Here is a 26,826-nt window from a genome sequence, read left to right as displayed (position 1 = left end):
GCGCCCTCCATATTTCACTCGCTCTTACTGAATTGTAAAATTTGCACCGACAATTAGAAGAATTCTCAGTTGCACCGAAGAAATATCGTATAACTGTCACCAAAACAAAGGAATGGATTGAGAACATTATGAGAAATTTCGAAACGGCAAAATATTATGGACCATCCGTTTAACTGATGCAGAATGTCATATGGATCTCTTTGGGAAAACCTTATAAGGCTAAAACTAAAAACAAATGAACAGCTGGTCGTAATCATAAAAAACTGCACGGGACATAAACAAAAATATTCTTACATTATGCAAGTAATAGTTTTTGACCAGAAAACATAATCAAGGCTGGATAGCAAATTTATTTTAAACTTTGCATCAATTACAGCACATCCCATACAGATAAAAAATAATAAAATGAAAAAATTAATATATTATAATTTTTAATTTATAAATATTTAGTAATATTTCAACCATCGATATACATCACGGGAATACACCAGTTTCGTGAAAAGGTTGCATAGTATTTATTCACATATTTTTGCTGATCACGATGTCCGAAATCTTGCATCGCATGACCAGTGATCTACCATCCACCATCAACCAAATAGTTTTCCAAAATCTGCGACTATTTTGTTGTTGAAAACCCAAAATTGATGAATAAGGAAACAAGTATCAACATTAAACGGACTTTTCTTCTTCTTGTCAGTAAAAATATTGGTACTGACTTCAAAATTGTAAAGAACTTTGAAAATGATAAATTTAACAATGAAATGTGCCGGAGCCAAAATTATATACCAATTGCTCCGTCTGCGCGGAGGAATCCAAGCTTAGGGTGAATACATTTCCAAATAAACACAAGATTATATGCACCTACTTTTCAAATGTCACAATCAAGACAACAAACAATAGACAACAGATTTCGGAGGGAGGCCCTTTCAAAATTCAAAATTCCAGTACAGACCTAGACTACTTGGTTAGTTAATCCTTTAACTTATATATAAATCTAAATTCACCTTTCAAATTACAAACAAACCACCAAAATAAATTGCATTTGTTAAAAAAAAATTTGTATATATATACATATATATAAGCTTGCTATTGCGCAATAACCAAATTAATTGTTTAAGCTCCGGGCTTCAAACGTCTATTTTATGTTCTGATGCTGATGTTCCACAGCTGTTCAATCAGCTATTATCGGATGTTAGATGGCGGATGTGTTTTTTGATAATGGTAGTTACACATCTAGCATAAGTACCATCTGTTTTAGTCGATTTGACTATGTGGGAAGGGGATATTACTTCACTTTCCAGTGGAGAGAGTTTTTACATTTAGTTGCGCTTAACAGCACGGTTTACTCGTAGTTCGCCTTTATTATATATGTCTTCCCTCACAAAGTTTTTTTTTTATTTTAATAAGCGGTATTACTGTAAAATATCTTGTTCATTTAATTTAAAAAGATGTCAACTTAGCATTGAATGCAACATATAAAACTCAACACACGGCCAATTCAACCGCCATATGTGTATATGTATACATATGTATGTGCAAGAGTAGATGCTGATAAATTACTCATACGATAATGTTTACTCTGTGAGTAATATTAAAGCAATACAAATGTATATTATTGTGCTGTTACAACTACCAACTGTTTAATTTAGTCTATAAAAGCATAATTTGTATTTATTAAACAAAACAAAGGCTTGGAAATAACAAACGCCACACAATTGCCTAAACCAGCCGGGTTATTTATAATAGTTCTGTGTATTTCCATTACTTTGAGTATTTATTTATTAGTGTCGATTTGTACATATGTGATTGTGTGTATCTATGTACAGAAATGTATACACATCTAATGAAATAAACGGATATACATCAACAGAATAAACAACGAACATATGTACATAGAATAGCAGTGGATTTTTCTCCAAAAAGGGTATGTTTGCGAACTGATTTGCGACTGCAACCTGTTTTTACGTGTCTAAATACATACATACGTATGTTTGCATGTGTATCTATGCACATACGAATTCAACAAGTTTTTTAGGAAAGACGCCCCTGGCCTTTTGTATTTGAATTCATGTTAATACACAACATTCATCTGTTCATATTATTGTAACATGAGAATCTTTGCTGTGAACATTTGTTCACATTCTTAATCATAGTAGTAATGACGTACAGGAATGCAATCTTATATTAATCATGTACGCGATAAAAACACGTACTTAGGTATTTGATATGTACACCTCATTCACACTCGTGTATGTACATATGTATGTATGATTAGAAAAAGTTTAAGAAATAAAAGCTTATATATACATACATATGTATGTGCATACAAATGTATGTATATACAAAAAAAACTACTAAACAAAGTGTACAGTGGTTATCAAAATATTGGGAATACGTACTGCAGTGCTCAAAAATGTATGCAAAAAATGCTTTATCAGTTTAAAATTATTACAAAGTAAATTTTTACAAATACAATATGTAAGAATACACTTTATGCAAAAGATCGCAACTGCATATGTGATGCATGTTTAAAATATAACAATTATAATACAAAAATAGGCCAAGAATGCATTTCCAAAACAATAGGAGTGCATTAGTTTAACATGCGTATTTTTTATAATATATTACTTTTAAGTCAAAAGCTGCACAAAATAGAGAAAACATCTTAACGAAAACATATTCCTGGCATCATTCTGAGGTTAATAAGATTTAATCAACTCAAAATGTCCCACAAAGCTCAGAAACCTTTGCGTAATGCTATGAGTAACATTCTTGTTGATTTCGGACTAATCTTCTGATTGGATTTAAACTAGGGGGCGTGGATTATTCAAATACCGCAATGGCATTATCAACGACGAACTTTTTTAGTTGTTTATTGCGAGGATCTGGTCGTTCATAATAATTTTATCTATCATGCCGGGGCCTACTTTGTGCCTATTCTAGACCGATTGTACTGACCCCAAGACATACTCAGTGGACAAACAAGCAGAAGCAAGGGGGTAGATCCGAAAAATGCCTGATAAAGATACTAAAACACGGACCAAGCAGAGGTTTAGGTTTGCATAATACTCAAAAACAGACGCACAGCGAATGATAAGGTATTCTCGAATCACTAATGATATCATAAAAGGTTCACAAACGATATTTTTATCGTATTCCGGAATGATGCCTTTTTCTGCCACAAACCTTCAGCCATATATGTAACTTTAGTAACGTTTTCTGATCTAGAAAGGATGTTTTGTACACTAATAATCATAACTATCAGTTTGGCGAAAACCATGGTTAACATCTTATGCTCGTTTAACCATTTAGGATAGTTTAAGTTATTTGTTTTGAGCTAACAGCCATTTAATGTGATTGTATATTGACAATAACTTCATACACCAAGAGCAGTTTGGAACACTTACAAAGTTCACCTACATATGTATTTATTTGTTTTCATTCATAAAGTCGGGTGGTCATTGAATTTCTTTCTTTAAATTGGCGTTTTAAAAGTCACCAGAAGTCCTTAATATTATTTACTTCTATGGGGCGGCCAGTTCAAGGCGGTAATGATAACATCTTTAAAATAATTTATTACTATCATCTGGGCTTTGAGGCATCAAAATAAATGACTCAACAATTAGCATTCCTTCCGGAGATAGGGAAGAAAATGGATTGTTGTTCAGGACCTCCAAATATTGTCATTGGTAATGGGAACAAAGTCACCCAACCCTCTATATGCAACGCACCTCCACAACAAAACAGGGCACATGGGTCACTTTTGACAATCACTTTAAACATTGCATTTGTACATTTAAAATTCTTACAATTTGTTTTATATTTATATTTTATAACCAGATTTACATAAAAGAAATTTTATCTGTCTATAAAGTCCTGTTCCTTTAAACGTTAAAGCGCGCTCACCTGAGTTGAGGTTCTATAGACTTTCAGCTGTTTTTATTCTTGTGGAAGTATTTTGTCTTCATAAAGCGTAGGTCCTGTTATTTGTAAGTTCTTTTTATACCTTTGCAGGGTACTATAATTTCAGTCAGAAGTTTGCAACGCAGAGAAGGAGGCACTTCCGACCATTTAAAGTATATATATTCTTGATCAGGATCAACAGCCGAGTCGATCTAGCCATGTCCGTCTGTCGGAACGGGCCGGATCGGACGGCTATATCATATAGCTGCCATAGGAATGATCGGAAAATTTTTACAAGAAAAATTATAACATTTTTAGTTTTTAACAGAATTTGATCAAATTTGAGATATAGCCATTTTACTATACTCTACAATTTTGCATAAAATTTTATGAAAATCGGACTACTATATCATATAGCTCCCATAGGAACGATCGAGAAATTAATACAATTAAATTTATAACTTTTTCAGTTTTCAGCTGATTTCCATCAAATTTGAGGTATAGCCATTTTATTTAATTTAATTCAAATTTAAGACAAATAATTTTGTGTCAAATTTCATGAAAATCGGACGACTATATCATATAGGTGCCATGCAAACGATCGTTAGATGTGGAGCAAAAATGAAATTCTGTGACTGTAAAACTGCAAATATAATATGTATAGGTGAATGAAATGAAAGCAGGTATTACTTCATTGTTTTTTAACACAGATATATATAATTTATATTGTATGGAGACCTAGTTCCTAGAAGTTCTATCTGCAAGGGTATATAAACTTTGGCGAGCCGAAGTTAGCTTCCTTTCTTGTTTGTCTTTGAATTTATTAATTTAAAAATATTGATAATATTTTGAGCAGCCAGTTTTGGCTTTAAACTTCCCATTTATTCTTCATGGCCGACATGGCCTTTTCTGTTGCGATCTAGATCTTCTACCTCACGCTCATGTCAGTTTGCTTGACTTTACTTGCATTGAACTCGAAGCGTTCCAAAAAGCTGCTGCTGGGTGTTCCTTCGTCTGCTCTTTACAAATCACAATGATCAGATTAATACGCTGTGATAATGTATAAAATAATAAAGGAACATAGGAGAGGCGTACATTATCATATCCAGTTCCTTTCTAGAGTCGATTGTGAGATGTTATATTATATCAGTATTTGTTTTAAAAAACACTTGGACAAATAAGCTTGATATTTCAGACTTGCACACACACAATGGCACAGAGTTGTAGCAATTTTTAAATTAAGGACCTTGTAATAGGTTTTATTTTAAAATTTATTAAACTTAATCTCGTATGCACAAAAGTTAATATTCCGATGAACACAACTGGATCAATGAATCATTATTTTAATGTAGAGCGATGAAGAGCACGGCAGTTCAATTCAGAAATTCTGATCTGTAGGTTCTCAATTTTTATATAATAAACCTATTAAACAAAATAAATTTATTTATAAATACATCTTTAACCTTTCTTTTGCAATATACCAATTGGCATTCTTCTGATTTAATAATTTTTTTCAACTAAGTGTTTCGTTTCACCAATTGTCTGGCATCCTTGGCAATCAAAACGAAACATGTTGTTAAGCTGGAGAAAGTATATATGGAACAAGCAAAAAAAGGCTTCTCAAAACCCAGAAAGTATATATCTTCTTGAGTAGCATAACTTTCAAGATCTCAGAGACTATAACAGCGAGAGCTACCATAAAAGAATAAAAATAAAATATGGATATGTTTTACCCAAGTCTAGTTGGTTTTAAAACCCGGCCATGTCTACTTTTGCCTTTACAAATAAAATATCACATTACTAAGATATTAATTGCGAAATTTGGCTTAAAATCAACATATATATATATATTGGTAGTATAACTCTACTCTAAAATTTCATTGCAAAATTCGAAATTAACGCAACCACCTACCCCACGTGTGCTACACATATTGTGAGTTAAAGGTTTTTTAAAAAGCCTAAAAGTTAGTTATCCGCTGATCTCGCTAAAATTTTTTAATACTACAAGGCGTTCTCTGAATCGTTCGGTTTTGATATAATAATAATGAATCATTATTAATGATTCTTGCGTGTTCGTAACTTAATCTATTATACCATGTATAAGGTTTAGTTGAATATTTCGCAAACAAAAGTAATAAGTCACATTTTTTAAGGAAATTTGTATATACAAATAATATTTTTCTTATTTTCGTTCCACTCCATAATTTTAGCATCAGGAAATTCTACATACAGAAAGTACTACAAAGTGAGACTAGTTCGGCCTTGGGAAAAATATTAACACTAAGCCGATAAATTTGAAGCTACAAGTGTAAAAGTCGACAACATTAATAAAAATATAGAAAACCAAAATGGGCGGCGGCAAAAATATACGCCGCGGCCTAGAGCCATTGGAATTTGAAGAATGTTTTGTTGACAGTCCAGAGTTTCGTGAAAATTTAAATCGACATGAGAAGGAACTGGATCATACTAGTCATCAAATTAAACGCATAATAAAGGAGGTGAAAGATCTTATGAGTGCGGCAAAAGGTGAGTTAAATACATATATTAAAATCATAAATTTCTATTTTTAACAAATAAATATAAGAGCTAACTCTACTATCCCTACTAAGAGATAACTCTACTATTAACAAGTTCGGGGGGTAACTTTGAAACTCCGAAGTTTTAATACCCTTGCAGTTTACAATTGAATTGTTTAAAAAATGTAATTTATTTTATGTTGATCAAGTCGATCTAGATAAGTCCGTTCATTTGTTTAAACTCAAACTAGTCTCGGAGTTTTAACATTATCTGAATGAAATTTTGATGATAGTATTTTATATATTATAAGATGTATGTATATAAGTCGGAACAGCCCGATCGGACGACTATATCATACAGCTGCCATATGAAGGATCTGAAGTATTGTAGAAAAATATTTTAACTTTTTCATATTCAAACAGATTTTTATCTAATTTGAGATATGGTTTTTAGTATTATTAAAGAATTTCTTTTGTATTTTTATGAAAATCTGACAACGATATTATAAAGCTTCATTAATAACGATCGATAAATGTAAAGTAAAATGGTAAATTGTGAATGTTAAACTGTTACTGAAAAACTGTAATTAAAATATGTAGAGATGAAGTGAAATATAGAATAATACTTTCTTATAGAACTGCATAGAATTGGTAAGAAAAATATAACTAAATATAAGTATATTATTAGTATTTTATTAAAATATTTCAAAATTTCTTATCTTTATTTTCAGTACTTTCCAGTCGAATGAAACAATTGGCCATTTTACTTAACGATTTTAACTTTGAGTGCATAGGTACGGCACAAACGGATGATGAGAATGTCATTTGTGAAAGCCTAAAACGTTTTGGTGCTATCATTGGCAATATTGAAGATGAACGCGAAAAAATGGTAAATAAAACTTTTGCGAATTCCCGAATTACTTTGCTAAGAAATTGTTTCTCATATTATCTCTTTTTTGGTTTTATTTGCAACATTTTTTACATAGCTTACCCTTGCTGATAAACATATTATTGAAGCTTTAGAGGACTTTCGAAAAAAACAAATCGGAAGTGTGAAAGAAAATAAAAAGAAGTTTGATAAAAAAACGGAAAAATTTTGTCAGTCGCAAGAGCGTTTTCTGAATATGTCTATAAAAAAACCCGAAAACGCAATACAGGAGGTAAGTACTGAAAGCTGCTATTATTATTGCATCCGATGCTAAGGTTTTGGATAAAACACTAATTATAAAATGAAACGCAAAGAACCCTTCAACAGTTGTATTGAAAAAGATTACATTAAAGTGTATACCCTTGCAGTGTATTATAATTTTTGTCATTTCCATTTACATGATCAGCATAAACAACCGAATATATCAAGCCATTCCAAAGTTCGCTTAGTTTTAGAACTTCACAAGAAGTCTTATTTATATGAGCAGTTGCTAGGTAGTATAACTATTTCTTAAAACTGGGACCGGATCTTTGATCAACAAAAGACCAAATTCATGGAATTCTTTCTGTTTTTTCGAATTATCGCTGGAGCGATGTGAGAGACAAAGTTAATCTAAAAAGTACCACAAGATTTTCACGTTAGGATATTTTTTAAGATTAAAAAGTAAGTAAGACAGATCACTTTGTGTTCGTTTTGGGTTAAGTTGCTGACGCCAAATTTTATTTATTTATTTGTTAACTTTTTTGTTTGCACTGATTGCTAAATATTAAGATAAGATAAAAAGCAATTTTAGTGAGTTTTGTCAGAAGATAGGTACACACGTACATACGTGAACAAGAATGGGCCAAAGTCAACATAAATTACTGCAATACTTAATTAATTAGATACCAGGACAAGTCTTAAATGTATAATACAACAAGGAATGGACAATACTTATACTTTTTGTTTCTAAACCTGTTTCATTTTTTTATATAATTAAACGCTGTGACCAATCACAGAAAAATACCCTGAAAATGACGATACAAACGCTTTATATTTTTATACAAATATTGCACATATTTTAATTTATTTGATCCTTAAAAAACAACAAAAATTCTGTTGTCATGATTCCTTTGAAATATATATGTATATGTTTTGTTCAATATTCCAATCGCTTTAGGAAACGGTTGTGCTTGTACTTGGAGGGAAAGCTAAAGATTTTATTGAGTTGGTGCTGAAAGTCCCTAGTTTTTCTATCGTTTTTCTACATTCAGTAAACTAGATTTTGTCGGTTTATTCTTGATAAACTTTTTTTATAACCGGTAGCCATAGGGTACCTTAGGCTAGCATGGACAGTATCACCAAAATCTCTGATATTTAAATTTTTAATAATTTTAGAATTAATATTTCAACTTTTTAAATATTCGTCTCCTATATCATGTGCTTCATATGTGTTTAGTCCCTTTAGGATTATTTAAAATCAAATTATCATATCTTATAGCTATCATAAACATATATTATTATATCTTTGCCTTTTAATTATAAAAATAATTCTTTGTTTTCGTTTTGACATAGTTGCCTTAAAAATATATCGAAAAGATAACACAATAAAATTTTGAGTTCAATTTTCCTGAGATTTGACTTATTAAAGAAGATGCCATTTAAAATCCTGTTAACTCAAGAAAAAAAGAACTAAGTCCGCGAAATTCAAATTGAAATTTCATCTTACTCTAAACCCATAGTAGTATACCTGACTTCAAAGCGAGAACACATTAGAACTCAGACGAAATTGGCGTTCTCTTGCTCCGTAAAAATAATTGCTCTATTCGGGATTCGATTTAAGAATTTTCGGTTGAGATTCCCAGAGTTATTCACCACGCTAAAGATTTGATCAATTAATCTTACTTAATAAATAATAACAGCAAGCAAAAAGACCTGTTTAAAATCTACTTATCTTATGTTTTCCGGGTTACCTCTAGCATCCCGCTTGGTAGTCTTTTGTGTCCCTTTTTGTTTACATTATTAATTAACGACCTGTATTAATTTCTGGCTAACAATTTATTCTTTGCGTGCAATACAGGGACGTTGCTTGCCAGTCGAATTTTCAAACAGATCTTAATAACTTTTAAACATGGTGTTAATAAGACTTATTGCAAGCTGATGACATTTTCACGTGTCGTTCCCAGACTCGCCTTTTATGTACATATTGCTGATCTACTGCTCTTTGGAAGGAATCACTCTATGTGATGATTTTGGTGTTCGTCTGGATCCTAAACTTTAGTTTATCGATCATGGTGAGGGTATGATATGTAAAGAAACCATATACGCGTCATTAGTTGGTCCTATCCTTCGGATCCAGCGTTTGGAGTCCCCACTAAACGCATCGAATCAGTTCAAAGAAGTTCTTCGCTCCACGAGGCTTTATTTAAGATGCGAACCCAAGGTTACCGAACTATTCTAGTAGACTTATTTAAGCCAATCGTAGAACTTTGCTAGGCAACTTGTAACCCAATATTTAGTGAATTAAAAAGTACTGACTCGTTGGGTCAGCTCAATTTTCACGTACTGAGCAGAAATACTAGAATTTCTTAACCGTTACTGTTGCGTTAATGTAGAACATCGTTTGAAATGCATGAACCCCTTTAATGATGACTTTTGTATAATGATCTATACACAATCACCCGAAAGGTAGATAGTCTAACTAAACTAAAAACATTAATCCTAACCCATTTACTATACTTGCAAGCAAACAATCAGGCAGTTCGAATTTTTTCCCAAATTTTTTATTGTCTCGCCTAAAGAAACACAACCCCAACTGCACTGACCGTAGCACATCTCCTTTGTTAAGAAGACTTGAATCAACCTTCCGAGTTTTGAAAAATATTATGGAAGCTCTTAAAACAAGTTAAATATATGAACAAACAAAAAGGGACGCTAACTATTTACAGTTCTAAAGTTATATATAGTTTCTATGGCCGCTATATGTATGATTTAGTAGTCCGATTTTCATACAATTAGAAACGAAATTCTAGAATAACATATAATGGCTACATCCCAAATTTTATGAAAATTGGTTTAAAATTTCGAAAACTTTTCCGATCGTTCCTATGGCAGCTATATATACGAGTCAGAGTATAAGAAGACTAACTGCAAAGTTTCATTCAGATAGCTTTAAAACTGAGAGAAAGAAGGACAGACGGACATGGCTAGATCGACTCGGCTGTGGATGCTGATCAAGAATATATATACTTTATATATATATATGACTCTTAAACTGCGTTGTCAACCTTTGATTGAAATTGCAATACCCTGCAAGGGTATAAAAACAGAGCACTGCATTCACTGGGAGTCGAGCGGAGAACTTCCTGTCCGCAGGTCGAGAACTTTCCCTCTCGACCGCGGCATTTCTTCAGATAAGTTGAACAAAGCTGTATAAAGATAAGCTGTAATAATATTATTGCGATTGGTGAATAAGAATTCGCTTCTTAAACACATATACTTTTAAAAAATGTTTCAGATTTATGTATATAGATGATAAATGGACCTACATTAGCTCGTTTTTTCTCACTATTTGAAAGAAGTTGAGCGATTTCCAATTCATTGGAATGTTCCCAATAAGTAAACTGCAAGGGTATCCAAGTTTCGGCTTTTCAAACTTAGCCCTTATTCTTGACTTAATTAGTACATTTTAAATTAGAAGTGGCAATCTGGCATCATATATTCATAAAATAACTACGTTTGTATGCCAGTAAAATATTTTATTAAGAATGCGGAGTTGATGGGTGCACACTAATTATTAAAGTCAAGCTAATCTGTAATTTTGTTTGAGGTTATCACTTGTTTTTATTTCTAGGCCGATGCCAGTTTAGGCATGCACGAACGAGAGTATATTCAGGAATCACTTAGTTATGTTTTGCGCATACAAGAAGTGCAAGAAAGAATAAAATTCGAGTTTGTCGAAATATTGCTGGCTTTTATTTCCGGCTGGTTAGTTTTTTATCATACAGCACACGAACAAGCTGAAGATCATAGAGACTATCTGCAAGATTTAAGGCACAAGGTACAAAAGGTAAGAATAAAAAATAACCATTTATTGTACATTTTTATTGTAACATATTTTTATTTTCTTTTAGACCCGTGAAAATTTCGAGGAAGCTCGTGAAAAAGTAACTGAACTAAAAACCAAATATATGGAAAAACGCACAGTGAGTGAATTGGGATTACATTTCAGTTTTTTTGTTCTAACCTTTATTGTTTCCAGAAACCTGAGGAAGTTTTCACGAAACGTGGATACCTATTTTTAATGGAAAAAAGTACGTTACATAATTTGTATATATAAAATAACATCCTTGCTCCTCAACGGTTTAGAATTTATTGTGGCAATTACGCTGGTAGACAGCAACACTCGCCTTTAAATTTTAATTCATGAAGTTATGTACAACATATTTATATCATGGTAGGACCCGTAATTGTCCACTTGTCAAAAATCCGTACACATTATTTCTGCAGTTCGTATTCTCAGTTTGTAATGGATTAATGTATGCCTCGATATATGTATAATGAAACAAATTATCAAGCTATATGTCATAATGCACAACTTAGTCCGTTTTAATTTAACATGCTTCTTCCTTTTCTGTAAATTTAAAAAGTTGAATTAAAAGCGTGATATAGTTACGTGAAATATGATCTCAGACTCACTAATTCAACAGTTAAATGTTATTTCATTTATGCTTATTTTGTATATTTCGAACTTATCTTAGGTTCCCTTTTGAAAATGTCACTTCTAGAGCCATTCAAAGCAACATGGACAAAATACTATTGCACATTTAAGAAGCAAAAGCGCGAATTCACCATGCTCCAATTTAATCAAATGAATCACAATTTTACGAGACCAGAAACTCGCGAGGACGAGAAGCTAACACTTTTTTCCTGCCAACGCCGGGCTTCCGAGTTCGAGAAGCGCTTTTGCTTTGACTTAACATTTAAAGAAAAGCCCGGATTAGTCTACACTTTTCAAGCTTTAAGTGAAAAGGATCATTGCTATTGGCTTAGCGCGATGGATGGAACGGAACCGGTAAGTAAACAAAAAACCAAATCGTTTGAAAAGGCACCATATTCCTATTAATTTCATTTAGTGTTTTAATGTTTATACCGTAGTGATGTTATGAAATCTGGGGTTTTGATTAAAGAGGATCATAGGATTTTAACGAAGTGCAAGCAAGTTAACTAAAATAAATTTTCAATAATAATACATTGCCTGAGATAATCGATAGATCTACAAAACACCCGACCCGAATCAAAAAACTACTACTGGTCTTTAATTAGCAGATGGATTTGTACATAGTTTTTAGCATAGGATTATAATAGTCCCTATATGAGTCTTATATTTCAAAAGTTAATGTTTACATATTAAATACCAAAATAAAACAGGGAACGCTTAAGGTTACAGGAGTTTGACCAAACATCTTAAACGGATTGAAAATATCTTCTTTCAATAAGAATGAAATGCATAGGCACACAAAATAAAGATAAATATTTTATATGACTTGTAATAGGTTTAGCTTCCTGTAGCGAGCTAAAGTCTTCCAGAAACTATTGTTGTTTAATGTTCACGACAATTTCGACTCCCCTTTGATATCTCTGCAACTCGAAGACATACGCAATGGTGCGGATGCGGCTAATTTGGGAGCTGTTGAAAAGCGTGATTGGTGATCACAGTTGCGAAGAAAGTACTAGTATTAAAAATCAATAAGATAAAGAGTTATTTGCTTGTACATTCAAGTCCCGTCTGCAGTGATGGCGTAGCGATGAAACCTACATTTTGTTAACCACAACATGGGCAATTATGGCAGAATTGAAACAAATCCCTCACTGAGATTTAAATCTTCACATTTTCAACAGCCAAGTAATTTGTGCGAGTGTGTCAACCAAAATACACAATATGCGATGGTTACCAATAACGATAAGTTGAGAGATCTTGCTGGAGGACGAACTATGACACTAAACAGATTCATATCCCTGGTCATAACTACTAGATCCTATATCCCATTAGTGTTGCGCCACTGTATAACCTCCTTTGAATTGCATGAACCTTTTAGAGTGTTATGTGCAAATTATAATGATTTGTACACACTAATCTCTAACGTAGATACCCTTCCCAAATTAAAATCTTTAATACTAACACACTTGGTAAGCCTGCAAGCTAACAATCTGGCAGCACGCCGGTAGTACTAACTAGTAACTAGTACTAACATCTAACGCAAACAGGCACGTGCCTGGTGTCATACGGGCCACTTGAATGTACTGACCTTAGTGCATCAACGTCCATATATATTTAAGGGATGGTAGATTGAGATTATCTAGAGACTTGTTTCATTTTGTTTTGGTCTTCTTGTTGCCCTTTTTCTGTGGTTTTTGCATCTTGTAACTTCATCATGCACTGTGCAGGTGTATTATCAATTCAGCTGCTACTGTGCGTTAAACGCTCTAGCAGGCGATTTTATCGACAAATACAAGACTACAGTCTTATCGAACTGGGGCCCTTTGGATAAATTACCGGTAGGGATTTAATAGTTTCTAGTCCCTTTACGCAATGCACATCTTGACAGTTTGCGGGCTAAATCTAGTTTTTTTGAGGTGGTCGAACACTGTTCTGCGCAACTCCTATCAACGTCGTCTTAGAAGAACACGGAGTACAGTAATGAGATTATCGCGAATTTCGAATATTTTGATTACACGTTTGTGTGACCAGGAGGATATATATAGTTTTTTATATTTATCAGTAAATTTTAAGCTATAATCATAGCAGCTTTGCTTTTAAAAGTCTCCATTGAAAATTCGCGGCTTACAAGCATGCAATTAAATTGGTAATTGTACTGTCCGCATTTGTTGTGGCGGTGAATGCATTGAAAATGCATTTCGAATATTATGCTGGAAATGGATGACGGTTAGGGTACAACGCTGTTGCAACCTGTTGCTTCCTCCATATCCATAAAACTTGCATAAGTTTTACCGACACTTTTCATCTACCTTCAAAGTTGCCGCCCTCAAGACTTTTGTAAGGGATAAGACATGTCATAGAGTATTATGTTGGCTCTTCCATTATATTATTAATTAAGAAACTTAATGGACATGTAATAGCTCTTTCTGCCCCGTTGCCCGTTCCGTTGTTTTTCTGCAAATGTGAGGAGGTGCGAATGGATGCCTATACATTTTTAATTGCATTTATAGCAAGAGCTTCGATAGGATAAATACTAGAATGAACAAAAGCGTTAGGGATGGTTTGTTGATAAATTTGTAGAGTGCGATAATTTGGCGATATCGTAGCCAGTGTTTGGGATATTAAAAATGTTTAATTTGTTTCTTGTTTTTATTTATTCAATTTCTATTTATAGACATATCTAGCTCCGGGAAAAATTAAGGTCACCGAAGCATACCAATTGGATGAGCCTGGATTCATATTTGTTCGGCGCTGTATTCAAGTATTAGAAAGCCGTGGACTGGAAGATGAAGGGATTTATCGAAAAAGTGGTGTTGGAACAAAGATTAGCAAGCTATTAACTTTAGGTATAAATCGAAAAGAAACCGATGATGTTTTCATTGACGATAAGTACCGCGATTTAATGGAGAGTAACACTATTGCCAGCGCCCTCAAAATGTATCTGCGGAATCTTAACGAACCATTAATGACGTATCATTACCATGGTGATTTCATTGAATCAGCTAGTAAGCATTAAAAAGTAAAAAAATTGTTTACAGCTTAATAGATATAAAACATAAATTTGTAGAACTGGAAACCCTGAATCAACGCGTAAATGAAGTACATAAGCTAGTCTACAAATTGCCAAAACCTAATCTTGAAATGCTGGACATGGTTATTTGTCACTTAACAGAGTGAGTAAAAACGTGAATACATGTAACAAATATATATTTTAAGCAAACTCTTTTCAGTTTTAAACATAACTCGTAGATAGCAGTAAACCCTTTTGCTTTGCAATTCACTTTTGCTTTATTTTTAGCTAAATTTTTAATCTAAGCTTTTTTGTTTCTTTCCTCTAAAAACAACTTGGAAGAGCTATTTATCTGAGTCTATTGAGACACTTCAGCAAACTTTCTTTATTTGGGCATTTTTCGTGTTTTTTTTTATAATAATCAAGCAATCATCGTAAAACTTTAATCAGTAGAAACAGTAAAATCAGAGTTGACAAAAATCTATTTCTCCAAACAAAAGTTTACAAACTGACGCGCTTATGCATCATAAGCCACAACGCCTCTTAATTCGTGTCGGAAATAACAAAATAAAAATTTTTATTTATTTTACGTTTATGATTTATTTAAAACAAAAAAGCCCAAATGAAATAACTGCAAAAAACTGTAATACAGTTTAGGTTTAATTTCTAACCCCCTTTAAAAATAATACGACTTTATTTGTAATACCCATATTTAAGTTCAAACAGAAGATCATTATACCCTTGCAGGGTATTATAATTACAGTCAGAAGTTTGCAACGCAGTGAAGGAGGCACTTTCGACTATATAAAGTATATATATTCTTGATCAGGATCAACAGCCGAGTCGATATAGCCATGTCCGTCTGTCCTTCTGTCCGTCTGTCCTTCTGTCCGTCTGTCCGTTTCAACGCAAACTAGTCTCTCAATTTTGAAGCTATCTGAATGAAACTTTGTAGTTAGCCTTCTATATACTCTCACTCGTATATATGTCGGAACGGATCGGACGACTATATCATATAGCTGCCATAGGAATGATTGGAAAATTTTTACAAAAAAAATGTTAACTTTTTTAGTTTTCAATAGAATTGGATCAAATTTGAGATATAGCCATTTAACTAGACTCTACAATTTTGCATAAAATTTTATGAAAATCTGACTACTTAATCATATAGCTCCAATAGGAACAGTCGAGAAATTAACACAATTAAATTTATAACTTTTTCAGTTTTCAGCTGATTTTCATCAAATTTGAGGTATGGTTATTTTATATTAGTCTTAAATTTTGTGTAAAATTTCATGAAAATCTGACATCATATAGATATCATATAGGTGCCATACAAACGATCGTTTGATGTAGAGGAAAAATGCAAATCTGTGAATGTAAAACTGCAAATATAATATGTATAGTTGAATGAAATGAAAGCAGGTATTACTTCATTGTTTTTTAACACAAAGATATATAATTTATATTGTATGGATTTCTATTCATAGAAGTTCTATCTGCAAGGGTATATAAACTTCGGCGTGCCGAAGTTAGCTTCCTTTCTTGTTTTATGTTCATTTTGATACTTGTCAATTCACTCCGATTTGTATTTGTTGTTGTTTTTGACACTCCCTCGCTTAAACTTGTGTACATCACGTACAGGTATGACTCTAGGTACTTACAGCTTAAATTCTATAATAAAACTCACAGTTACAAATAAGAAAATACATTTGCCAAAGTAATTTCAGTTTACATATAGGAATAAAAAAATACATTTGCCAGAGTAATTTCAGTTTACATATAGGAATCCCCCCTTAAATTTTCAATGATCTTTCTAACAAAAAATTAACAAACAAAAATATTTAACATATTTATATTTTAATTCCGGCTTATATTGTGGCAAAAAAAAAAACAGTGAATTTACAATCACAAGGAAAACAGAAAAAAAAAACAAGAAATAAAGCTAACTTCGGCAGAAGTTTTTATACCTTTGCAGATTCCAATTAGATCACTAATTATTAATACAATATAAATTATATTAAATTATATTAAAACAAGGAAGTAATTTCTACATTCTCTACTTTCATTAATACATACTACATTTACAGTATTACATTCACAGTTTTGCATTTTCCTCTATATTTAACGATGATTTCAATGGAAGAAAGATGATATAGTCCCCCGATTTAAACAAAATATAATTTTAAATTGTATTTATTTCTCGATCGTTCCTAAAGCAGATATATGTATCTCAAATTTGATAGAAATCTGTCGAAAACTAGAAACGTTATTATATTATATATAGCCGTTCATAGTAATTTGACTAAGATTAATATATTTTCTAGTTTAGTTAATTTTTTGAATTCTTTAGATGCCTTAAATAATATTTGAAATAATTATTTTCAGGGTTTCACGCAAATACGAAAAAAATAAAATGTCCGTATTTAATCTGGGAGTTGTTTTTGGACCAACATTGTTACGACCGAAAGAAGAAACAGTTGCAGCCATATTGGATATTAAGTTTAATAATATTGTAATCAACATACTTATTGATAACTATGAGAGGATTTTTAAGAACCTTCCAAGCGGCGGTGTCACATCCGTAGACGCCAGCAAGGCACCGTGCATAATGTACCCTCCCAGTGCAAACAGTCCGCCGGCGCGCATGCCCCGCGCCTCTCAAATAGGAAAGGCCGCGTCCACAGGTGCTGTGGGGGGGACTGGTGCAGAACGGAATGCGATGTTCTCATCGCAGCATAAAGCCTATCGCACAGTTACGCAATCCAAATCAAGCTATACGGAGCCTGCAATGTCGTCTAGCCTACAAAATATTCCAAACGGAGCAAACACGAATTATGCCCCCTCCCAAGGCCAGACAAGTGGCAGTAATGCTACAGCGACTTCCAGTGGATCGGCAGCCGTCAGTACCTTGCGTGGCGGTGAATGCACATCACTCTCGCCCTCCCTCCACATTTCAAATGGCCCAGTGTCATCTACCACAATTGGAAGTATTAAGAACTTAAACGCGATAGCACAGAACGAGCTAAGCTCACGACGTTATGCTACCAGCGCGTGTGTTGATCCTGTGGCCGGTACCGTTTATGGGCTCTTGAATCCCAACATGGGCAGCAGTGGTGCGAGTAGTACGAGCAATTTGCGGCACCCTGAGTACCTGTTGGCCACGGCCACTCCAGTGTCTCAATCTGCCTCCAGTACCCACATATATACAAACACGGCTGGTGGTGGTAGTGGCGGTGTTGGTGCTTCCCAAAGCAACCGAATGAGTCTAACCAATGTTTCCCCGCCCATTACTACCACACGAAAAGATCGCTTAGTTAGTAATGCATTGGGGAGTGCAGCCACATCGAGTGGTCCACAGCAGCATCCTCCAGTCCAACGCGGTCTCTATTCGTACGGACAGACAAAGCATTATTCCCCCATGGTGCCAGCATCGACATCGAGCTCCAACGATAGTGTATGCGACTCACTTTCATCAAATAATGGCTTCACCTCTGTGGTAGTAAATGCTAACAGCGGCAGTGGCAGTGCACCTGAGCCCTTTAGCACGCGGAATTTGAAAAACTACGCGGCGTCAGCCACGTCACAGACTGCATCGTTGTCAACACTTCTGGGGCCAACTTGCGGCGATGATATCGTAATGGCAACAGTGGCACCCACCACAATAGGTAATAACACTGTTATTGGTGGGAGTCTTAGCGGTAGTGGCTCCATTAACGAAACCTCTGACTATCCACCTGCTAAAATGCATCGCAATCGTGACATAAACCAAATTGAACGTGATTTGTCAACTGGCACAGCGTAAGTAATCAATTGATTTTATTATTTTCCATGTATTTTACATGTAACCCATAATTTGCTACTCATACAATGCTACTTGCATGATTATTTTTTTAATATTTCTCAATGAATATCAAATAAATTGTGCAATAAACTAACAACCTTATCCAATAACAAATACCGATGGATCTAATTCGTTATTGAAATAAAACTACTATTAATTTCTTTCTAGGCGCGTTCGTACCCTATACGCTTGCATGGGAGAAAGTGAGGGTGAGCTTTCGTTTGAGCCAAATCAAATAATAACAAATGGTAAGTTAAACCAATAAGCTGAGATTTTTCAATATCAGATTAACTTTTGTGATCAATTGTAATTGTAAATTGTTTCAGAGAAAAGTAATGCCCAAATCTAAGTCTCGTATTTATCTGACTGACTAATTCTTGACTTGAGCAACGCCTTTAGTAAGAGTTGTCATTTAGATAAACATTATCTATATTATATCAGGCCTTTATCTATATCACTCTGAACAAAGCAAATTCACAAAATTTAACAAAATATTAAAAAATCGGCCCTAAGAAAAACAAATTTGATAACTTCTGCCTTGTCTTATCTATAGTTCGATATTCCCACGAGCCTGGGTGGTTGCAAGGCACATTAAATGGTAAAACAGGACTCATTCCGGAGAACTACGTGGAACACTTGAAAACACATCAATAGATCGTATTCTTATAAAGTTATATACTTAATTTTCACATTTAAACAGGCGTGCTCCGGTTTTTATATAATTCTTTTTGCGTTTTCGGCAAAAAAATACGATTTTGTTATCAGGTACTCTGGTTTTTGCAAACTTGTTTTCATCGTTTTGTTATATTTATTTATATTATATATATGTATATAATATTTAATTATTTGTTTCTACTCAAACAGCTGACTTCGTTGTTTTCAAATGAAAAAAAAGAGTGTTAAAATTGCTTTTATTTTTCGATTGTTGGTTTTGAAGTAAAATAAAGGCAAATAATTTTAAGAAATTTTTTTTTCTTCTTGTCTTTGCAAGAAGTATCCGAATTTATGAACAAATATGCTTTAACTTTTAATTTCGCAAAGATTAACCTGCCCGTTTTTGAAAACGCAAATGGAGCGCAAGAAACTTGCGAAAATGAAAACCGGAGCACGACTAATAGTAATGGAGAAAATGCTAACTAATGAGAAGTTTTAACATAACCGTTATCTAAACAAAGTTTGGATGTCTGTTCTAAAATGCCAACCCAGGAAACCACCAGTTTACCCTAGAAGTAAATATATATATATATTTCCATGACTTTAGAATGTACAAACTTATATTTAGATCATATGAAGTATAAACTCAGTCTAACGGCAAAGATTTTTTTTATTGATTGTTATGCGCTTAATTTGTTGCTTAATTATAAATAATTCTTTTACTTTGTGTAAAATTTAATGGATTATAAAGTATCTAATCTTAATTGCAATTCTAAGAAAATAAATAGCTAGTGCCTTATAAATATATTGGAATTTTGTCTTGCCACAGAATCCTACCATAACTCATCTTTGGCTTCTTCAATTCTCTGTAGTTAATGTTATATAATTACATTCTTTTTTTTCTGTTTGTCATTACTGCAACTATGGGATGCTCTAATTTTTTTTTTCAGTTTAGAATTGCTTACTTCTGTTTATCTTTTTTTTTGTAGCCCTTAAAATAATAAAACATGTGTATTGTATTAAATAAACATTAAAAAACGAAAAAGAAATGCTAATGAACTTAAATTATTTGCTACTGCAAATGTGGTGGAAGTTGTGTAACACCGGGTATACGCCTGGGTGAAACGCCTGGGTGAAATCTCAGGTGCTTTTAACTACGTATCTACGGAGGGAACTATGTGGACAATTAAATATGTATAGTTCCCGCACCATTGATATACATACATATATGTAGTTTCGACAGGTGATATGAATTTTCATTCATTTGGGATATTTTTAGCTGTGTTTATTTGTTTGTGGCAGTTCGATAATAAACCATTGTAAGTTTTAAAGTGGAATCGTAAAAAATGTATTGGCATTTGTTATTTCTTCCGTTTATCAGACTTGTTCATTTTTGTTTTACTGATAATGGTGAGAGGGGCTTCGGTTGCCTTTACACTTACATCTATATGATGCCTCTTTGGGGAATGCTATTGTTTAATGCTAGCGCCATATATATTACATGTACCTACATTTCTCCAATATTAGAAGGTCATATTTGTTGGAACCAGCTATCCACTTTTCAGTCGGTTTTCGATATACTTTTCATTAAGTAGTTCCAATAGCACTTTAATTCCGCTAATAGCACAGGATTTTATTGCTATATTGGTCGATGTTTCGCTTTTTCAAGTCATCCATGCAGATAAATTCTGCTTTGCTTTGTCTCTAATCCAGGAAGAAAAAGCGGAAGGTTCATAGAATTCAACGATTGATTGGATATTCGGACGGCTTAGAGAATAAATCTTATCTAAAGTCTATTAAGATTATTGTGTACAAGTCGTTTTAATTTGACTCTAAAGGGCTCTTGCAATTCATTGACTGTATAGGATCTATATTTTATACTTGGTATGTGAAAATCGGGCTATACTAACTAGATAGTCGTCTCCACGGATAATAAATGTAGGTAAAACCTAGCATAGCTCTGCGGTTTGCAAAAGAGGGTAAGTTAATTAGTATAAGTTCACTAGAATTCGACGGCAAACTTTGGTTCGCATCCCAGTTTTAACTGCATAGAGTATAAAGTAATCTTTTTTATACCCTTTCAGGGTATTATAATTTTTATTCAGTAATTTGTTGAAAACTGAAAAACTTATAATTCTTAATTGTATTAATTTCTCGCTCATTTCAATGGTAATCAGCTATCAAACCAGCTTGGGGCTTAATTTTATTGAATTATTTGGAAATTTTAATGCATCTCTTCCAGTAAGGATGTGTGAAGTTCTAAAGCAGAAAGGTGTATCACCACACTATTAAATTTAGTTATTCCTAATGAAAAATACTCGGTGTGGTCTTATTAAAAGTGATGGTTAAAATACACGAAAATCAATAATATTGTGTTTATATTTCGTTCCCGAAATTAGAAGACCATAGTTTATTATTACTAATTTATTTCTTGTGCATATTAAATCAATAAAATTCACTTTATGATAGAAAATGATGATCGAAAATGATTAAGGGAAGTGGCCAATAGCATGTTTCTTTGAGATCCTTAATATTAAAGTTTCCCACGCCGAAGTTTATATACCCTTGCAGATAGATCTTCTATGACTAGGAAGCCATACAATTTAAATTATATAGGTTTGTGTTAAAAAACAATGAAGTAATACCTGCTTTCATTTCATTCACCTATACATATTATATTTGCAGTTTTACATTCACAGATTTGCATTTTTCCTCTACATCAAACGATCGTTTGTATGGCACCTATATGATATAGTCGTCCGATTTTCTTGAAATTTGCCACAAAATTTAAGACTTATATAAAATGGCTATACCTCAAATTTGATGGAAATCAGCTGAAAACTGAAAAGTTATAAATTTAATTGTATTAATTTTTCGATCGTTCCTATGGGAGCTATATGATATAGTAGTCCGATTTTCATATTTTTTTTTTTATAAAATTGTAGAGTATAGAAAAATGGCTATATTTCAAATTTGATCAAATTCTGTTGAAAACTGAAAATGTTATAATTTTTTTTGTACAAATTTTCTGATCATTCCTATGGCAGCTATATGATATAGTCGTTCGATCTGGCCCGTTCCGACATATATACGAGTGAGAGTATATAGAAGGCTAACTATAAAGTTTCACTGAGATAGCTTCAAAACTGAGAGACTAGTTTGCGTAGAAACGGACAGACGGGCAGACGGACATGGCTAGATCGACTTGACTGTTGATCCTGATTAACAATATATATACTTTATATGGTCGGAGGTGCCTCGTTCACTGCGTTGCAAACTTCTGACTGAAATTATAATACCCTGCAAGGATATAAAAATAGCCAAAATAACAGACTCCTGCTAGATTGAGTGATTTCCAGTTTTAGGTCATGCAAAATAGCCAAATCTGGCTAGAAAATAGCTAATTTGGCAACACTGCTTATTATTCCACCACTCATTGTCTTAAGATCATTATTTATGGGTACTAGATTAGTAATAAATATTAAGAAAATAGAATTATGGAAGATGGAGGCGGGAAATCGACAGAGGGAACACGCCAGCCCTGATATACGAGAACACTATAGCCATGCGGCAACCGCAGCGGGTGACAACAGCTGATATGAATCGAATAGATGTCAGCAGTCTGGCAACACCCTATGTAAGGCGGCACACAGCTCATTTTTAAAACTTTGCTTCGAGCAGCGCAACCAGACCTGGGAAAGTGCCAAGTAGCAGGAACTAACCAAGCAAAAAGAGATAAAGCATGGGATGGCCAAGGTTAAGTTCATGGCAGCTGATCTTGACGAGAACGTGCTAACCAAGCAAGGCTCATGTAACGGAGCGCGATTAGGGTAGTCAGGACAGACAGAGCACGGGTCGAACGTACGGTAGCTCGGTGCGAGCTTAGGCTAAGGCTAGCAGGTCCCCTGATATCACCACCCGAACTCGCACCGAAGGACTCGACCCGCGGCGAGGTCCGCAGTCAGTCACACATCCGTAGACGGAGCGTCCACGGGGATATCAAGGCGATCACACACACACACGTCGAGACAAATAAAACTTACATATAAACCGAACCATTATCGTGTTGTCACTGGGCATTTTTTGAACGAGAGGGGCTCAGAACTATATAAATTTCTGAAATGAACCCTGACCCCAGCGAGCTATGCCACGCAACCCCAAAAGACGGTCGTCACAAGTCTTTTGTTTGTCCAGAACCAGTGAACTTTTGGCATAATGTCATATTCGGTGACGAAACTAAAATGATGCTTTACTACAATGATATTCCGTCCCGAGTCTGGTGAACGCCGTTAACAGCCTTACAGAGCAAACATATTATTACGAGCGTGAATTTTGGACAACCGTCCATCATGGTGTAGGGCTGGATTTCGAGCAAAGGGGTGGAAGAATTGGCTTTAATCGAAAACACAATGGATGCCAAGCAGTATTTAGACAATTAAAGTGCACTATGTCAAAAATGGTTTTAAGAAAATGAAAAAAAAACATGCATAAAAAGGGTATGTTAAAAATTTCCTTCCCCTATGCGGGCAACTATAGTCACATCGAAATGATTTTAATGTAACTAGAAGAACCCAAAATAAAAAAAAATTTTGTTTGTATATAGTAAACATATTACTTTACAAACAAATTAAAAAAGGGACACAGTTTTTCCCCTTTTTTTACATGTTGTGATTTCAAACTTAGGGTACTTCGACGTACCTCCTCCGATTAAATTTAACAAAATTTTAAAAATAACTTTGAATATTTCTCTTTTACGTATAAGTTGTCCCAAATGCGCACTCTGCAGTTTTTTATACCAAAATCAAATTTTCAAACCTATATTATTAAAAAAAAGTCTTTATAATTCTGCCTAAAGGCAGACAAGAAATAATATATTACAAGCATTGACAAGCAAACAATTAAAAAATTGTGGCATACTTTTAGGGCCACGTCATAAAAGCAGCTATAACAATGAATTTTTTTGCTGAAAACTCAAATCATTTGTTTAAAAACAACTTATCTTAATTTTATTTGAAATAGAGACCATATTGGACGTAAAAATAAAAAATTGGTGCACATTGCTTCAAAGCCGTTCATGTAATTGAGACTAGAAATCTGAACTTTAAGGGCTTAAAACTAAAAAACTGATGCATTTCATTTCATGCAACAAATATATTTTCTTTCTAATAAATATTATCTAAATAATCATTTCTATAAAGTGAGATTCAAATCGAATTTATAGTTTTCTTATAAATTTGATTAAAACAAGATTAAATATTTTTTATTTTTATTAAATATAATAATGTAATAATATAATAATATAATAATATAATAATATAATAATATAATAATATAATAATATAATAATATAATAATATAATAATATAATAATATAATAATATAATAATATAATAATATAATAATATAATAATATAATAATATAATAATATAATAATATAATAATATAATAATATAATAATATAATAATATAATAATATAATAATATAATAATATAATAATATAATAATATAATAATATAATAATATAATAATATAATAATATAATAATATAATAATATAATAATATAATAATATAATAATATAATAATATAATAATATAATAATATAATAATATAATAATATCTAATATATAAAATTCTCGTGTCACAGTTTTCGTGCCCTTACTCCTCCGAAACGGCTTGACCGATTTTGATGAAATTTTTTGTGCTTATCCGGTATCTATGAGAATAGGCCAACATCTATTTTTCATCCCCCTAAATGTTAGGGGTAGTCCACCCTTAGCGTTTCCAAGTGACCCTACTGCTGCGCCATCTACAGGCAGCCAGCTGAATCAAAGCATTTCCTGTCAAACATTCAAAACATATTGAAAGAAGAAACTTGAAAAGTTCTGAACCGTTTATGCCCAAATTTTTAGAGAACATGCGTTGAGGTTCCAGCTCGGTTATTGACTACTTTTGATGTTGATAGCTTATCTGCGGCTGCGAATATATCTATTTTTTTAGCGTTTCCCCGTGCCCCTACTACTGCGCCCTCTACAACCAAATCAAAGCATTTCCTGTTAAACATTAAAAACATATTGAAAGAAGAAATTGGAGATACAAATTTTATTTTTTGTTCAGGTTCAGTAAGAAACGAAGTCATGCCACCAAAAAAGTCGAGATTGGGTCGTTGTATTCGCAATACAGAAGCAAAAAGACGTAAGATTACGAATATGACTGACGAAGAACGGGCCTCCTTCCGAGAGACTGAGCGGCAGAGAGCAATGCAAATGCACATAGAGGAATCAGCAGAAAGACGAGCAGATAGGCTTGAGAGAAAACGATTGAGAGTTAGGCAGTCGCGTTCTGCAGCAATCGATTTGATTCACTCTCAAAATAATGATCGCGACAGGGCAAGGGTAACTGAAGCGCGTTTACAGCTTGCAGCAGATCAAACCCTGCAATACAATCGTCTTGCATTCAGATATAATCCAACTGTTGATTATAGCTCGAATCGCAATGTCGTTATTGGCCAGATGCATCAGGTCTGCATATACTGTCAGGCTCTCAAATTCAAAAACGAACCAAAAGGATTGTGTTGCGCTTCCGGGAAAGTGAAATTGCCTCAACTTGAAGCACCACCAGAGCCTCTGCACTCTCTATTCGCTGGATCTACTGCTGAATCGAAGCATTTCCTGTCGAACATTAGGAAATACAACTCTTGCTTTCAAATGACGTCATTTGGTGCGGAAATTATAACTGCGCAATTCATGCCAACTTTTAAAATCAAAGGACAAATCTATCATAAAGCCGGTTCCCTGCTTCCGTTCCAAGACAGCGAACACAAATTTCTTCAAATGTACTTCATTGGTGATGATGGAGATGAAGTAGATGCACGTTATGGAATCAATAAATCGCTGAAGAGGCCAATTATTTCGCAGCTACAGAATCTTTTTCACGAACGGAACAATTTGGTGCGTTTATTCAAAACAGCAATCGATATGATGCCTTCGGATACCCATAAAATTGTCATTCATGCAGACAAAACGCCTGCTGGAGAACATATCAGGAGATATAATGCTCCAACTATAGACGAAGTGGCAATTGTCATAGTCGGGGATCAGTTTCAACCTCGAGATATTGTTCTCCATCGACGAAACGATCGATTGGTAAACGTCGCAGAAACTCACCGTTGTTACGATGCTTTGCAGTATCCACTAATCTTCTGGGATGGTGCCGATGGATACCATTTCAATGTGACTTATTTCTTATGCGTTCAACCACAATATGCCACA

At 33.6% G+C, this 26,826-nt stretch overlaps 1 protein-coding gene across 6 annotated transcripts; it reads left to right on the top strand.

The window, feature by feature from the left end:
• The first annotated feature begins 1,256 nt into the window (after positions 1–1,256).
• Positions 1,257–20,603, top strand: Graf (GTPase regulator associated with FAK). 6 transcript variants are annotated; one of them, XM_020942163.2, is made up of 14 exons: positions 1,316–1,581; positions 1,871–1,924; positions 6,114–6,429; positions 7,151–7,308; positions 7,406–7,579; positions 11,180–11,395; positions 11,460–11,531; positions 11,588–11,639; positions 12,087–12,400; positions 14,721–15,051; positions 15,114–15,219; positions 17,445–18,857; positions 19,069–19,148; positions 19,454–20,603. In XM_020942163.2, exons 3-14 carry the CDS (start codon positions 6,252–6,254, stop codon positions 19,552–19,554), a joined length of 3,195 nt encoding a protein of 1,064 aa, XP_020797822.2. In that variant the 5' UTR covers positions 1,316–1,581; positions 1,871–1,924; positions 6,114–6,251; the 3' UTR covers positions 19,555–20,603. The 6 variants fall into 6 exon arrangements, with proteins under 6 accessions (XP_086692798.1, XP_086692801.1, XP_020797822.2 ...); XM_086836674.1 differs by having other exon boundaries at positions 1,340–1,581; positions 1,827–1,924; XM_086836672.1 differs by lacking the exon at positions 1,871–1,924 and having other exon boundaries at positions 1,257–1,581.
• Positions 20,604–26,826: the final 6,223 nt, after the last annotated feature.

Source organism: Drosophila serrata, unplaced genomic scaffold (assembly GCF_035046125.1).
Source record: "Drosophila serrata isolate PLE 108 unplaced genomic scaffold, ASM3504612v1 contig_293, whole genome shotgun sequence".
NCBI lineage: Eukaryota > Metazoa > Arthropoda > Insecta > Diptera > Drosophilidae > Drosophila > Drosophila serrata.
This window is presented reverse-complemented; position numbering and strand designations above follow the sequence as displayed.

What these genes read in the sequence shown, in the direction of transcription:
- Graf (XM_086836672.1), top strand. Translation starts at nt 6,252, where the DNA reads ATGGGCGGCGGCAAAAATATACGCCGCGGCCTAGAGCCATTGGAATTT. An exon ending in CGATGGATGGAACGGAACCG is followed by an intron (nt 12,401 to 14,720) that starts GTAAGTAAACAA and finishes TTCTATTTATAG; the next exon opens with ACATATCTAGCTCCGGGAAA. An exon ending in GTTATTTGTCACTTAACAGA is followed by an intron (nt 15,220 to 17,444) that starts GTGAGTAAAAAC and finishes AATTATTTTCAG; the next exon opens with GGTTTCACGCAAATACGAAA.